We start from the raw sequence: 17218 nt of genomic DNA on the forward strand, positions 1-17218 counted from the left end.
CACTGGGAATGTTGAGAGAGACTGGGAGTATAGATCAGTTTAAAGTTTATCTATCAGTGTCACAAGTCATTTTACATTAACACTGCAATGAAGTTACTGTGAAAATCCCACAGTCGCCACACTCCAGCACTTGTTCGGGTACACTCTGGGAGAATTCAGTTCCTCACCAAGGTGGCTTTTGGACTGTGGGAGGAAACCAGAGTACTCGGAGGAAACCCACACAGACACAGGGAGAATGTGCAGACTCCACACAGACAGTGACCCAAGCCGGGAATCAAACCCAGGTCCTGTGAGGCAGCAGCGCTAACCCACTGTGTCACCGTGCCGCTGGGATTGAACCCGGGTCCCTGGCGCTGTGAGGCAGCAGCGCTAACCCACTGTGTCACCGTGCCGCTGGGATTGAACCCGGGTCCCTGGCGCTGTGAGGCAGCAGTCTAACTGCTGTACTACTGTGCTGTTTTTGATTTTAGCACTGGTGTGAGCAGGAGGTGTTTCACTCCAGGTGTGATTCGGCTGACCCGCTAGGGAGCTTTTACTAAAACAAACTTTCTTTAAGAACACAGACAGAATATAACAAAAAGAATTAGCAAAACTTGAAATACTTTACTGCTAGTTATCTCTATAGTTCCAATGTAAGCAGTATTCCCACAGACATAAATCCTTCTTCAGAATCAGTTAGCACAAAACATTTGCTTCATGTGGGTGTTACTTTCCAGCATTTTAACCCCTCTGGATAGATACAGAAAGACATCTGTCTTCTGACTCCCACACAGCAGCCTCCAGAGAAAGATTTATCTTCCAGCAGTAGAACGTCAGAGACAGACTTTACTTTCTGGCAGATCCCAGTGTTCAGATCCAGAGAGAGAAAGTGAGGTGCTTCTCTCTAACAATTCCAAGCAGCAAGTGACTTGGTTTCTGTGTAAACCTCGTCCTGCCCAGGGGAAAATACCAGAATAACAGAACTGCATTCGTCTCCATTAACACAAAAAAGTAGCAATTCAGATCAATTACGCTGTTGCAGTAACAATAGGGCCGCCTGTTACAGATAAAGCTGCAACAGCTAATAGAACTGACTGCTAAAACACATCCTGCACAAGAAATGTGACACAAATGCATTTCCCAAAGGCACAGTATGGTCACAGTGGTTGCAGTGGCCTTGTCCTCGAGGCCAGCGAAGAGGGCGCTCTGTAAGAGCCTATGCCCAGGCAGCTCTGAGGACACTCACCTGGTAGCACTGCCGTTTCTGGCTCAGCGTTGGTGTACCAGGCATGCCAATCTTTAGGATACTGTTCAAAGGAATTCATAATTCCATGAAAGTTCGTCAATTTATCGAGCTCCGTGATGTTGTCCCAGTTGATATCTGCAAGCCAACCAGGACAGGGGTTGTCCATCTGCTCTTCTCTATCTAACACCTGTCCGAGGCAGGGAAACAAGCAACATGTCAGCACTAGAAAGAACCTTTCAATAAGCAACATCCCACTCTCTGTAAGGCCCAGAGCCATCTCCAGAGCGGGAGATGTTCCTCAAAGTTCCTCACATCCACAGTATTAGACTGAACACAAATCAAACTGCTTATCTCTCACCTCTCCCCCTGTAATCTCATTCTGGTCAATCACGGTCAGACCCTGCCTCCCATCTAACTGCTTTCAAATCCCTCCAGGGCTGCCCCATCCCCTCCTGACCCCCCTCCTCCCTCCAACATTTTCCCTGCAACCCCCCGACCCAGCAAATTCCCTGGCCTCTTTCGTATCCCCATTTTTAATCATTTCAGGGCTCTGGAATTCGATTAATCAAAGAATAATACAGTGCAAAAGAGGGCCTTCAGCCATCAAGTCCGCACTGACATGTGAGAAACACCTGAACTCCCACCAAATCCCATTTACCCTCACTTGGCCCATAGCCCTGATGTGCCAAGTGGTCATCCAGGTACTTGTTAAAGGATGTGAGGCATCCCACCTCCACCACCCTCCCAGGCAGTGCATTCCAGACCCTCACCACCCTCTTGGTGAAAAAAGATTTTCCTCACACCGCCATAAATCTCCTGCCCGTCACACTGAACCTATGTCCCCTCATGACTGACCCTTCAACTAAGGCCATAAGACCATAAGATACTGGAGCAGAATTAGGCCATTAGGCCCATCGAGTCTGATATGATTCTCAAGGCGGGAATGTGGAACTGAGCCACGACAGATCAGCCATGATCTTATTGAATGGCGGGGCAGGCTCGAAGGGCTAGATGGCCTACTCCTGCTCCTATTTCTTATGTTCTTATGTTCAACCCCATTCTCCTGCCTTTTCCCCATAACATTTGATCCCCTAATCAATCAAGAACCTTTCTTGCTTCTTATTTGCTTTTTATGCTGCAGCTATACAGGGCGTTGGTGAGACCACATTTGGGATACTATGTTCAGTTCTGATCACCTCATTATAAGAAGGATGTGGAAGCATTGGAGAGAGTGCAGAGGAGATGTACCAGGATGCTGCCTGGTTTGGAGGGGTCTTATGAGGAAAGGTTGAGGGAGCTGGGGCTTTTCTCTTCGGAGTGGAGGAGGATGAGAGGCGTGGGGTGGGGGGGATAGATAGAGCGTGCAGAGACTATTTCCTTGGATGGATGTAGCTGTTACTAGGGGGCATAACTTTAAGGTTGATAGTAGGAGACATCGGAGGGATGTCCCAGGTAGATTCTTTACTCAGAGAGTGGTTGGGGTGTGGAATAGACTGCCTGCCATGATAGTGGAGTTGGACACTTTAGGAACTTTCAAGCGGTTATTGGATCGGCACATGGAGCACTCCAGAAATGACAGGGAGTGGGATAGCTTAATCTTGGGTTTGGATATAGCTCGGCACAACACCGAGGGCAAAAGGGCCTGTACTGTGCTGTACTGTTCTATGTTCTTATCCACCCTGTCCATGCCCTTCATAATCTTGAACACCTCAATCAGGTTGCCCCTGAGTCTTCTCTGCTCCAGAGAAAATAACCCAAACCTATTCAACCTCTCTCCATAATTTAAATGACTCTCTCTCGCCTCACTTTAGTTGTTCCTGAAAGTCTAATGTTTTAACACCCTAGTGTCACCTGTCCCAATTTCCCCTTTGGGCTTGTTATGAGGTTTTGTTTGACAATCACTTTGAGGTGTCTTACTGCAAAAGAGGTGCTATATAAATTCAGGTCGGTGATGTTTATTAACATGATGGAAGCCAGTATCCAATCTAAACTTTCCACTTCTATCCCTTCTTCATAAGCTCAAATCCTCCATCGACAGACCACTCCTCCCCACGCCCTCACTGCATTAAAATCTAGAGGTGCCACACAGACACAGGTACACTCACTGTATCCTCACTGGTACACAACACAAAAACACTGGTACATTCACTGCATCCACACTGGTACATTCACTGCATCCACACTGGTACACTCACTGTATTCTCACTGGTGCACATCACACAGACACTGGTACACTCACTGCATCCTCACTAGGACACCACACACAGACACTGGTATATTCACTGCATCCTCACTGGTACACACCACACAGACGCTGGTACACTCACTGTATTCTCACTGGTACACACTGCATTGGTACGCTTGCCACCTTCTTGCTGGTACACACCACACAATGTCTGGTACTCTCAGCCCCTGGTACACATTCACTGCTCTGCCAGCCCCTCCCTCACACTCACCACACCCCCACGCAGGAAGAAGTTGTACTCATCCATGTTGAGCTTGCCAGCGACCTCCAGGATTTTGATGCACATCTGGAAGCTGAAAAGCAGCTTGTGTCGCTCAAAGAGCCCTCGGCACGTGTACCTAGGAGTGAGAAGTGGATCAGGTTTCACCCCACTGAGGCAATTTAAACACTCCCACTGCTAACCTGGTGAGGAGGAGGTTGTATTGGTCATCAAACACAGATCTTAGAGGAAGAAACGGAGATCGATTACGACGGGGTTACAGTTTAATGGGTTATAGGCAATAGGATACGGAATAACCTTGGTCACATTTATGTCAGCAATGAGCCCACTGCTGGTTACAGGAGACTGGACTGAAATCGCATGGTCTTCCAGCATGGTCCAGCATAGAAACTAACAGCAGGAGAAGGCCATTTGGCCCTTCCAGTCTGCTCCGCCATTCATTGTGATTATGGATAATCATCAAATTTAATATCCTGATTCCTCTCCCCCCCCCCCCCCCCCCCCACCCCACCCCCACAGGTACTGGACTCTTCCTTCTTCCCTCTACATTTAAATCCACCCAGTGCAGCCATGCTTTCAGCCCCATGCCTATACCCCCTCCATCTTGCCCCCTCCCTGGTTTCTGGAGTCTTGATAAAGGTTTTTACACATCTTTCAGACCTGCTCTCGACTCCAAATCCATCTTCCCCTTCTCCTCCAGCTCACAGTCCATAGGAACATAGGAGTAGCCTTCAAACCTTTGACGGGGTGGCACAGTGGGTTAGCACTGCTGCCTCACAGCGCCAGGGACCTGGGTTCAATTCCCAGCTTGGGTCACTGTCTGTGTGGAGTCTGCACGTTCTCCCCGTGTCTGCATGGGTTTCCTCTGGGTGATCCAGTTTCCTCTCTCAGTCCAAAGATGTGCAGGTTAGGGTGTGTTGACCCAAACAGGCACTGGAGTGTGGCGACTAGGGGAATTTCACAGTAACTTCATTGCAGTGTTAGTAAGAACGTAAGAAATAACAGCAGGAGTAGGCCATCTAGCCCTTTGAGCCTGCCCCGCCATTCAATAAGATCATGGCTGATCTGAAGTCGATCAGTTCCACTTTCCCGCTTTCTCCCCATAACCCTTAATTTCCTTGTCTATCAGAAATCTATCTACCTGTGACTTAAACATATTCAACGAGGTAGCCTCCACCACTTCAATGGGCAGAGAATTCCAGAGATTCACCACCCTTTGAGTGAAGAAGTTCCTCCTCAACTGTGATCTAAGCTGACCCCTCCTTATTTTGAGGCTGTGCTCTCTAGTTCTGGTTTCCTTTCTAAGTGGAAAGAATCTCTCTATTTCTACTCTATCTATCCCCTTCATTATCTTATACGTCTCTATAAGATTCCCCCCTCAGCCTTCTAAACTCCAACAAGAACAGGCCCAATCTACTCAATCTCTCCTCATAAGCTAACCCCCCTTATCTCCGGTATCAACCTGGTGAACTTTCTCTGCACTCCCTCCAAGGCCAATATATCCTTTCACAAATAAGGGGACCAAAACTGCACACAGTACTCCAGTTGCGGCCTCACCAGTGCCCAGTACAGTTGCAGCAAGACCTCCCTGCTTTTATATTCTATCCCCCTCGCTATAAAGGCCAACATTCCATTCGCCTTCTTGATCACCTGCTGCACCTGCAGACTGGGTTTTTGCGATTCGTGCACAAGGACCCCCAGGTCCCTCTGCACCGTAGCATGCTGCAGCTTTTCGCCCTTTAAATAATAATCCCTCCTACTATTATTCCTTCCAAAGTGGATAACCTCACATTTGTTAACGCTGTACTCCATCTGCCAGGTCCTCGTCCACTCACTCAGCCTATCCAAATCTCTCTGCAGACTTTCTGCGCCCTCCACGCGATTCGCTTTTCCACTCATCTTCATGTCATCAGCAAATTTTGTTACCCTACACTCAGCCCCCTCCTCCAGATCGTCTATGTATATGGTAAACAGTTGAGGCCCCAGCACCGATCCCTGCGGCACTCCATTAGTCACCAACTGCCAACCAGAAAAGCACCCATTTATTCCAACTCTCTGCTTCATGTTAGATAGCCAATCCTCTATCCACACTAACACTTTATGTAAGCCTTACTTGTGACTAATAAATAAACTTTACTCCTCCAGCTCAGTCCATAGAAACTAGAAGCAGGAGCAGGACTTCGATCCTATTTTGATCATGGCTGACCACTGAATTCATTATCCTGATTTTCCCCTTCCCTCCGTATCCCTCGATCCCTTTAGCCCGAAGAGCGATATCTAATTTCTTCCTGAAACCACACAACATTTTGACCTCAACTACTTTCTGTGGGAGTGAATTTCACACATTCACCACCCTCTGGGTGAAGAAATTTACCCTCACCTCAGTTCTAAAAGGTTTACCCCTTATCCTCAAACTCTGACCCCCTAGTTCTGGACTCCCCCACTATCAGGAACATTCCTCCTGGGTGCAGGTGAACACCACGTCATGTTGGGCTGATCAGTGCTCACTTTTCAAACAGGCAATATGTTTTATCCAGTGAAGCTGATGGTGTGTGTTCCAACAGGAGTGGCAGTGGATGAGCCGAGCGCATTCTACTCTGGCGGTATCATACTGCTTGACCCGGAACCCGCACTGGACGGAGTGTGCGCTGGCCGGGTACCTGTACACAGCGTAGGTGTGGGCTGGCCGGGTACCTGTACACAGCGTAGGTGTGGGCTGGCCGGGTACCTGTACACAGCGTAGGTGTGGGCTGGCCGGGTACCTGTACACAGCGTAGGTGTGGGCTGGCCGGGTACCTGTACACAGCGTAGGTGTGGGCTGGCCGGGTACCTGTACACAGCGTAGGTGTGGGCTGGCCGGGTACCTGTACACAGCGTAGGTGTGGGCTGGCCGGGTACCTGTACACAGCGTAGGTGTGGGCTGGCCGGGTACCTGTACACAGCGTAGGTGTGGGCTGGCCGGGTACCTGTACACAGCGTAGGTGTGGGCTGGCCGGGTACCTGTACACAACGTAGGTGTGGGCTGGCCGGGTACCTGTACACAGCGTAGGTGTGGGCTGGCCGGGTACCTGTACACAGCGTAGGTGTGGGCTGGCCGGGTACCTGTACACAGTGTAGGTGTGCGCTGGCCGGGTACCTGTACACAGTGTAGGTGTGCGCTGGCCGGGTACCTGTACACAGCGTAGGTATGATATTCGTTGAGGTTGGTGATCCGCTCCTGAAGCTTGGGGCTGCGTTTGCTTTTCTCGATACTGAGATTGAAGAGGTCGATGTAGGCGTCCAATGCAAACTGGTACATGGGGTCAATCTTGCCCATGTCGTTCAGGACAAAGAAGAGGATGGAAGCTCGCTCAGCGCACGAACGGTATCCCTGAGGTTAAACAAATATACGGGGTGACGTTTAACAGTGATTCAAGCTGACCCATGCCAAAGAACCCTCTGTTATTGGTGATCTACCCCATTTGCACTCAGTCTCAGACTGCTGGTAAATGGTATGAGGTGGCTGGTGGCCAGCACAAACAGGGCCTCTTTCTGTGCTGTAAAACTCTATGACTATGACCCTATTGCCTCTTGGTTTAATAATTGAAGGGATGTGGGTATTGCTGGCTCGGCCCAGCATTCATTACCCATCCATAATTAGAGTCATCAAGGTTTACAGCAGGGAAACAGGCCCTTTGGCCCAACTTGTCCATGCTGCCTAGCTTTTAACCACTAAGCTAATCCCAACTGCCCGCATTTGGTCCACATCTCTCTATATCCATCTTACCCATGTAACTGCCTAAAAGCTTTTTAAAAGACAAAATTGTACCTGCCTTACTACTACCTCTGGCAGCTTGTTCTGGACACTCACCACCCTCTGTGAAAAAAACTGCCCCTCTAGACATTTTTGTATCTCTCCCCTCTCACCTTAAACCCCTGTGCCCTCTAGTTGTAGACTCCCCTACCTTTGGGAAAAGATGTTGACTGTCTAGCTGATCTGTGTCCCTCATTATTTTATAGACCTGTATAAGTTCACCCCTCAGCCTCCTACTCTCCAGAGAAAAAGTCCCGGTCTATCCAGCCTCTCCTTATAACTCAATCCACTAAGTCCCAGTAGCATCCTAGTAAATCATTCCTGCACTCTCTCTAGTTTAATAATATCATTGAGATATTGACCCCTTGAGAAGGTGCTGGTGAGTTGCATTCTTGAATCATTGCAGTCCATATGGTGTAGGCCACAACTCTATTCTAGGGAATAGTGGAGTCGGACACTTTAGGAACTTTCAAGCGGTTGTCGGATAGGCATGTAGGGAGTGGGATAGCTTGATCTTGGGTTTGGACATAGCTCAGCACAACATCGAGGGCCGAAGGGCCTGTACTGTGCTGTAATGTTTCTATGAATAGAGGACACTGACCGAGTACGGGCAAAAGGTTTCTTTTTTAGCTTAGTTCGGGCATCATGATCAGCATGGGCTTGGAGGGCCGAAGGGCTGTAGCTTTCTTTGTAACCCCTACTGGGCAGAAGGAGGCCATTCTGCCCATTGAGTCTGCACCAGCTCTCCAACAGTGCCATTAGGGAGAATTTTGACCCTGGTGGCAGTGAAGGAATGGTGAATGACTCGGAGGGGAACATGCAAGTGGTGGTGTTCCCGGGTATCTGCAGCCCCTTGGCCTTCTAGATGGCAGTGGTGGTGAGCTTGAAAGGTGCTGCCTGAGGAGGCTTGATGAGCATTCACTCACTTCCCTCTTCCCAATGATGCCTGTAGCTGTTGTCGATGCACATACGGGGTGGGGCTGAGTTCAGTTGGGGGGGGGGGGTGTGTGTGTGTGTGTGTGTGTGTATACTAACCTCTCGAGCAGAGTCGATTTTCACCTCTGTGGTCTCACTACTCTCTATCTGTTCTGCTACCTCGGTGGCAGTTACCTTCGAAGTCTGCAAGGTATTGACAAGTTGTACATCGTCGAGTAGTGAACCTGTTGCCTCGTTCAGCAACCTGGAGAGAAGGGGATTGGAGTGAGTAAGGAGGCAATCCAGCATTGCGGCTGTACATCAGCCAAAGTCCACTTCCCAACTGGAGCATGCTCCCACCGTGAATTTCAGAGTGATTACAGGTGGAAGTGTTTGCCTTTGCAGGCTGAATTTAGACCAGTTTCCTGTTGGTGTGATATTTAACTGGATGGGGACATTTGCTCATTCCTAGACCACACATGCAGGCTGCGACTGGGCTGACAGGAGAATTAGCCTCTCGCTGGTGACCTCCTGGCTCATGGATAGCACAGTGGTTAGCGCTGCTGCCTCACTGCGCCGGGGGCATGGGTTTGATTCCCGGTTTGGGTCACTGTCTGTGTGGAGTTTGCACATTCTCCCCTTGTCTGCATGGGTTTCCCTTACGTGTTCCAGTTTTCTCCTACATTCTGGTTAGGTGCATTGATCTGAACAAGCGACGGAGGGTGACGACTGGGGGATTCTCACAGAAACTTCATTGCAGTGTTAATGTAAGCCTACTTGTGACAATAATGAATAAACTTTTACTTTAGAATCATAGAATCCCTACAGTGCAGAACAGCCATTCAGTCCATCAAGCCTGCATCAATTCTCTCACAGAAGGCCTTTCCCTCACCCTTTCCTTGTAACCCAATACATTTAGCATGGCCAATCCACCTAACCTGCACACCTTTGGACTGGTGTGGAGATGTCGGCATTGGACTAGGTAGGCCACAGTAAGAAGTCTCATAACACCAGGTTAAGGTCCAACAGGAATATTTGGAATCACAAGCTTTTGGAGTGCTGCCCCTTCATCAGGTTGGACTTTAAGCTGGTGTTGTGAGACTTCTTACTCTACCCATCTTTGCACTGTGGGAGGAAACCAAAGCACCCGGAGGAAACCCACGCAGACGGGAGAAGGTGCAGACTCCACACAGACAGTGACCCAAGCCGGAGTTCGAACCTGGGTACCTGGCGCTGTGAGGCAGTAGGGCTAACCACTGTGCTGCAGTGTCACTCAGCAAACTGATCACACATCCCTGTGTGATCACAGGGGCTACGCAGTGCGTGTTGGCTGGACTCCTTGACCTTTGGACCTTGCTCAGGGTCGAACTCATCCTCTTACCGTAAAATTTCATCCTCAAGCTCTTTAAGTTTCTTCTTGCCAGCTGCGATGTTCATCACCAGTGAGTCTTTCTGCTCCTCTAGTTCAGGCCGTTCCTTCCTCACCACGTTGCCCAGTAACTGCGCCTCAAGACCCTACAGAGAGTGAGGAAAGACAGACCTAGACAAACCCACTGACTCTGTAATACATCATGATGGACGCTGGCCCCACCAATCACATCATTCCCACAGCACATTCCCCAGGTGAATATTCCTGCTCTCCGGCACACGTCACTCTGAACCATGAGGCTCAGGCCAGATTCCTGATTAGCTGGTTTATGTCACTAGAGCCTGGTGGTTTGGGCACAGCTGGCATTTCACACTGCTGCTTGTTGGGTGGGAAAATGGGCAGCCAGAACACTGGGATCGGAGAGTCGGTGCATAGAATCATCGAACTGAACCCAGGTCCCTGGTGCTGTGAGGCAGCAGTGGCCAAGGTGATTAAGAAGGCATGTACATCAGCCAGGGGAATGAGTACAAGAGTTGGCAAGTCATGTCGCAGTGTATAAAATCTTGGTGAGGCCACATTTGGAGTACTGTGTGCAGTTCTGGTAACTGCACTACCAGAAGGACATGGAAGCTTTGGAGAGAGTGCAAAGAAGGTTCACCAGGATGTTGCCTGGTCTCAAGGGTGTTGGCTATGAGGAGGGAATGAATAAACTAGGATTGTTTTCACTGGAAAGATGGGGGCTGAGGGGAGATCTGATAGAATCTACAAAATGGTGAGAGGCACAGACAGGGTGGATAGTCAGAGACTTTTTCCCCCAGGTGGAAGTGTCAAAAACAAGGGGGCACAAGTTCAAGGTGAGAGGAGGAAAGGGAAATGTGCAGGGGAAGTTTTTTACATAGAGAGTGGTGGGTACTTGGAATGCACTGCCAGGGGAGGTGGTGGAAGCAGGCACATTAGCAACATTTAAGAGGAATTTAGATGGGTACATGAATAGGGAGGGAATAGAGGGATACGGGCCGAGAAAGGCAGAAGAATTTTATTTTGTTTCCTTAGGGCAGCATGATCAGTGCAAGCTTGGAGGGCTGAAGGGCCTGTTCCTGTGCTGTACTGTTCTTTGTTCTTTGTAATCCCTATAGGGCAGGAGGTGGCCATTTTGCTCAATGAGACTGCACCAGATCTCTGACAGGGCATCTTATCCAGACCCTATCCCTGTAAACCTACATATTTACGCTGCTAATCCCCGTAAACCACACACCTTTGACACTAAGGGTCAATTTAGCATGGCCAATCCACTTAACCTGCACATTTTTGGACACTAAGATGCAACTTAGCACAGCCAATCCACCTAACCTACACATCTTTGGAGACTAAGGGGCAATTTAGCATTGCCAATCCACCTAACCTGCACATCTTGGGACACTTTGGACACCAAGGGCAATTTAGCATGGCTAATCCACGTAACCTGCACACCTTTGGAGACTAAAGGGCAATTTAGCATGGCCAATCCACACGATTTGTGGAGGCTTGAATATTTTGAATTCAATCTGGCTCAATCCTACCCCGGGATCGCCACCCCAGTCTGTGCGGTGGGGCCAACACCAACCTGCACTTTGACAGCAAAATTGACAATGGTGGTCTTGGAGGAGATTTCTGGGGTGTAGTGTGGATTTGATAACTTGGTCGTGATGTAGAATCGGAATTCCTTATTGTACTCAATCTCCTTGTCTCCCAGCTTCATCACCAGCCGCCCAGCTGTGGGAGGGAAGAAACAGCATTAAACGCAAGCTGCATGGGCATCCTGTGAAGGACTTAGATAGATTTTTAACTGGTAATGGGGTTTGAAGGGTTATGGGGAGAAGGCAGGAAAACGGGGATGAGGAGCACATCAGCCATGATCGAATGGCGGAGTGGATTCATTGTACATTCACGAACTTATGAGCTGTGTTGCACTATTTATTTTAAGAAAGAATTACATTCTTGCCAGTTCTTTCCTAGTGGTATTCCTCTCAGCCTGCCAACCTTACCCAATTTGCTGTTCCACGGGCTTGTCCCTGCCGTGTTCCAGTGGACTATTGGCCCCGGCAGGAGAGGCAATTCACGGCTAATCTCAATCCGACACTCTTTTTTAAAAAAAATTCATTCACGTGACATGGGCATTGCTGGCTGGGCCAGCATTTATTGCTTGGGAGGGCAGTTGAGAGTCAACCACATTGCTGTGGCACTGGAGTCACACGTAAGCCAGACCAGGGTAAGGACGGCAGATTTCCTTTCCTAAAGGATATTAGTGAACCAGGTGGGTTTTTCCAACAATCAACAGTACATTCTTCATTCCCAATATTTTTTATTGAATTGAAATTCCACCGTCTGCCATGTCGGGATTCGAACCCGGGTTCCCCAGAACATTAGCCGAGGTTCTGGATTAATAGTCTGGCGATAATACCACTAGGCCATCGCCTCCTCCTCGTTTCACTGTGCCAGGTGCCACTCGATCGGGGAGTCCTTGCCCTTGCCCATTTAGTCCCTCTAGACCTTGAGTGGGATTCTCCCCGGATCACCCCTGGACTAAACTGCAGGGAGACAGCAGGTAATGGAAGCTGAGAACCCACCTTTGCTGCCATTTCTCACACAGCCTGTGCACTCAGAGCCATTTCACAGTGAGGACAGTCACTTTCAGATCAGCTCATCCAGTCTGAGTAACAATTCACTCTCCTTAACACTTTGAGTGCTGGAGTTTATAGAGTGGTCCCATTCAAAGCCTTGCCAAGCTGGTCAGGTCTCCTTGCTCTTTGGGAATTGGCCACATACTTAGAATCATAGAAACCCTACAGTGCAGATAGAGGCCATTTGGCTCATTGAGTCTGCACCGACCACAATCCCACCCAGGCCCTACCCCCATAGCCCCAAACATTTACCCACTAGTCCCTCTAACCTACGCATCTCAGGGGCAATTATAGCACGGCCAATCAACCTAACCCGCACATCTTTGGAGTGTGGGAGGAAACCAGAGCACCCAGAGGAAACCCACGCAGACATCAGGAGAATGTGCAATCTCCACACAGTCAGTGACCCAAGCTGGAAATCGAACCCTGGTCCCTGGAGCTGTGAAGCAGCAGTGCTAACCACTGTGCTACCATGCCGCCCCTGGACACTTGCCAAGCTGGTCAGGTCTCCTTGCTCTGTGAGTCTTGGCTATATCTGGACATTTACCCACTTTAGTGACGGATTTATTGAGGATAGGGGCGAGTGATGGATCCAGATCTTCCTGAACATTCTGGAGTAGGACAGGAGATCCAAACTGCACTCCCTTTTCCAGCACACGCATGTAATCAGTCATCTGGAAATCAATCAGTTTCAGCCCCTGTGGAAACAGTAACCACAAAGAGGTTAGAATCATAGAAACCCTACACTGCAGAAGGAGGCCATTGAGCCCATCAAGCCTGCAACGACCCTTAACCAGGCCCCATCCCTTTAACCCCATATATTTATCCGATAATCCCCTTAACCCACATATCTTTGGACACTAAGGGGCAATTTGGCATGGCCAATCCACCGAAGCTACACATCTTTGGACTGAGGGAGGAAACAAGAGCATCCGGAGAAAACCCATGCAGACATGGGGAGAATGTGCAGACTCCACACAAACAATCACCTGAGGCTAGAATTGACTCTGGCTGACAGTGGGTTAGTATGCTGCAGTAGACAGGATCTACATGGACCAGTCAATTAATCAGTGCCCCTTCCAGCTGCCAGTCTAAGTGTGATTTCAGTTGTTCTGACAGTGTATGATGGTGAGAATGAATACAGCTCATTATAGCTGCACTCTGTGTAATAGCCAGCAGATGGGGGTGTATACTGCAAATGATTTTCCAACTGGCTTGAACATCATTAAACCCAGTGTGAGTCACAGACTCAGAGCTTTACAGCATGGAAACAGGTCCTTTGGCCCAACCTGTCCACGCCACCCTTTTTCTTTTAAAACCCCTAAGCTAGTCCCAATTGCCTGCATTTGGCCCATATCCCTCTATACCCATTGTACTCATATAATTATCTAAATGCTTTCTAAAAGATAAAATTGTACACGCCTCTGCTACTACCCCTGGCAGCTTGTTCCAGACACTCACCACCCTCCGGACCCATTTGTACCTCTCCCCTCTCACCTTAAACCTATGCCCTCTAGTTTTAGACTCCCCAACTTTGGGAAAAGATATTGACTGTCCAGCTGATCTGTGCCCCTCATTATTTTGTAGACCTCTACAGGATCACCCCTCAGCTTCCCACGCTCCAGAGAAAAAAGTTCCAGTCTATCCAGCCTCTCCTTATAACTCAATCCATCAAGTCCCGGTAGCATCCTAGTAAATCTTTTCTGCACTCTTTCTAGTTTAATAATATCCTTTCTGTAATAGGGTGACCAGAACTGCACAAGGATATTCCAAGAGTGGCCTTACCAATGTCTTGTACAACTTCAACAAGACGTCCCAACTCCTGTATTCAACGTTCTGACCGATGAAACCAAGGATGCTGAATGTCTTCTTCACCACTCTGTCCACCTGTGACTCCACTTTCAACGAGCTATGAAGATGTAACCCTAGATCTCTCTTTTCTGTAACTCTCCCCAACACCCTACCATTAATAATAAGTCCTGCTCTGGTTCAATCTACGAAAACGCATCACCTCACATTTGTCTAAATTAAACTCCATCTGCCATTCATCAGCCCACTGGCCCAATTGATCAAGATCCCATTGCAATTGAAGATAACTTTCTTCACTGTCCACTGTGCCACCAACCTTGGTGTCATCTGCAAACTTACTAACCATGCCTCCTATATTCTCATCCAAATCAAATGACAAATAACACTGGGCCCAGCACTGATCCCTGAGGCACACCACTGGGCACAAACCTCCAGTTTGAAAAACAATTCTCTACAACCACCCTCTGGCTTCGGTCAAGAAGCTAATTTTGAATCCAATTAGATACCTCACCCTGGATCCCGTAGATTTATGCAACAACCTACCATGTGGTACCATGTCAAAGGTCAATCTTACTCAAACACAATCAACCTCACAAACCCAAACTCCTTTGATGGATGTAGCTGTTACGAGGGGACATAACTGTAAGGTTCATGCTGGGAGATAAAGGAGGGATGTCGAGGTAGGTTCTTTATTCAGAGTGTGGTTGGGGTGTTGAATGCACTCCTGTTGTGATCGTGGAGTGGGACACTTTAGCAACTTTCAAGCGGTTATTGGATAGGTACATGGAGCACACCAGAATGATAACGAGTGGGATAGCTTGATCTTGGGTTCGGGCATAGCACAGCACAACATTGAGAGCCGAAGGGCCTGTGCTGTGCTGAACTGTTCTATGTTCATTTAATCTCACAAACTCACTCTATCTCACAAACGCATCCACACACACTCGCTCAATCTCACAAACTCTCACATACTCATTCAATCTCACAAATTCTAACCAATATAATCTCACATACTCACCCACACACACTGGCTCAGTCTCACAAATTCACCCACACACGCGCACACTCAATCTCACAAACTCACCCACACACACTCACTCAATCTCACAAACTCACCCACAGACACTCGCTCAATCTCACAAACTCACTCACACACACTCGCTCAATCTCACAAACTCACCCACACACACTCACTCACACACACTCGCTCAATCTCACAAACTCATCCACACACTCGCTCAATCTCACAAACTCACCCACACACACTCACTCACACACACTCGCTCAATCTCACAAACTCACCCACACACACTCACTCAATCTCACAAACTCACCCACAGACACTCGCTCAATCTCACAAACTCACTCACACACACTCGCTCAATCTCACAAACTCACCCACACACACTCACTCACACACACTCACTCAATCTCACAAACTCATCCACACACTCGCTCAATCTCACAAACTCACCCACACACTCGCTCAATCTCACAAACTCACCCACACACACTCACTCACACACACTCGCTCAATCTCACAAACTCACCCACACACACTCACTCAATCTCACAAACTCATCCACACACTCGCTCAATCTCACAAACTCACTCACACACACTCACTCACACACACTCGCTCAATCTCAAACTCACCCACACACACTCGTTCTCACAAACACACCCACACACATTCGCTCAATCTCACAAACTCACCCACACACACTCGCTCAATCTCACAAACTCACTCACACACTCGCTCAATCTCACAAACTCACCCACACACACTTGCTCAATCGCACAAACTCACCCACGCACACTTGCTCAATCGCACTCACCCATGCACACTTGCTCAATCGCACAAACTCACCCACGCACACTTGCTCAATCGCACAAACTCACCCACGCACACTTGCTCAATCGCACAAACTCACCCACGCACACTTGCTCAATCGCACAAACTCACCCACGCACACTTGCTCAATCGCACAAACTCACCCACGCACACTTGCTCAATCGCACAAACTCACCCACGCACACTTGCTCAATCGCACAAACTCACCCACGCACACTTGCTCAATCGCACAAACTCACCCACGCACACTTGCTCAATCGCACAAACTCACCCACGCACAATCTCACAAACTCACCCACACACACTCGCTCAATCTCACAAACTCACCCACGCACACTCGCTCAATCCCACAAACTCACCCACACACACTCACTCGTTCTCACACACACACTCGCTCAATCTCACAAACCCACCCACACACACTCGTTCTCACAAACTCACACACACACTCGCTCAATCTCACAAACTCACCCACACACACTCGCTCACTCACTCGTTCTCACAAACTCACCCACGCACACTCACTCACACACACTCGCTCAAACTCACAAACTCACTCACGCACACTCGCTCAATCTCACAAACTCACCCACGCACACTCACTCACACACACAAACTCACTCACGCACACTCACTCACACACACAAACTCACTCACACACACAAACTCACTCACACACACAAACTCACTCACACACACAAACTCACTCACACACACAAACTCACTCACACACACAAACTCACTCACGCACACTCGCTCAAACTCACAAACTCACCCACACACACTCACTCACACACACTCACTCAAACTCACACACTCACTCAATCTCACAAACTCACCCACACACTCGCTCAACCTCACAAACTCAAACTATTATTAATCTCAGCAACTCACTCATACACACTCAATCTCACAAACTCACCCACAGACACTCGCTCAAACTCACCCACAGACACTCGCTCAAACTCACCCACGCACACTCGCTCAAACTCACCAACGCACACTCGCTCAAACTCACCAACGCACACCCGCTCAAACTCACCCACGCACACCCGCTCAAACTCACCAACGCACACTCGCTCAAACTCACCAACGCACACTCGCTCAATCTCACAAACTCACCCAAA

At 48.8% G+C, this 17218-nt stretch overlaps 1 protein-coding gene across 1 annotated transcript in view; it reads right to left on the reverse strand.

Moving 5' to 3' along the window:
- Positions 1 to 17218, reverse strand: part of dnah2 (dynein, axonemal, heavy chain 2) — a 190939-nt gene that overhangs the window by 19327 nt on the left and 154394 nt on the right. The window contains exons 67-73 of the mRNA XM_080181836.1: positions 12975 to 13125; positions 11371 to 11519; positions 9780 to 9913; positions 8519 to 8663; positions 6861 to 7060; positions 3682 to 3808; positions 1226 to 1412 (exon numbers count right to left, since the gene is read on the reverse strand). Of these exons, the coding sequence (XP_080037962.1) occupies positions 1226 to 1412; positions 3682 to 3808; positions 6861 to 7060; positions 8519 to 8663; positions 9780 to 9913; positions 11371 to 11519; positions 12975 to 13125 (1093 nt within the window). The remainder of the gene's footprint in view (positions 1 to 1225; positions 1413 to 3681; positions 3809 to 6860; positions 7061 to 8518; positions 8664 to 9779; positions 9914 to 11370; positions 11520 to 12974; positions 13126 to 17218) is intronic.

This window comes from Carcharhinus amblyrhynchos, unplaced genomic scaffold, assembly GCF_965287045.1.
Source record: "Carcharhinus amblyrhynchos unplaced genomic scaffold, sCarAmb.v2.hapA scaffold_43, whole genome shotgun sequence".
Lineage (NCBI taxonomy): Eukaryota > Metazoa > Chordata > Chondrichthyes > Carcharhiniformes > Carcharhinidae > Carcharhinus > Carcharhinus amblyrhynchos.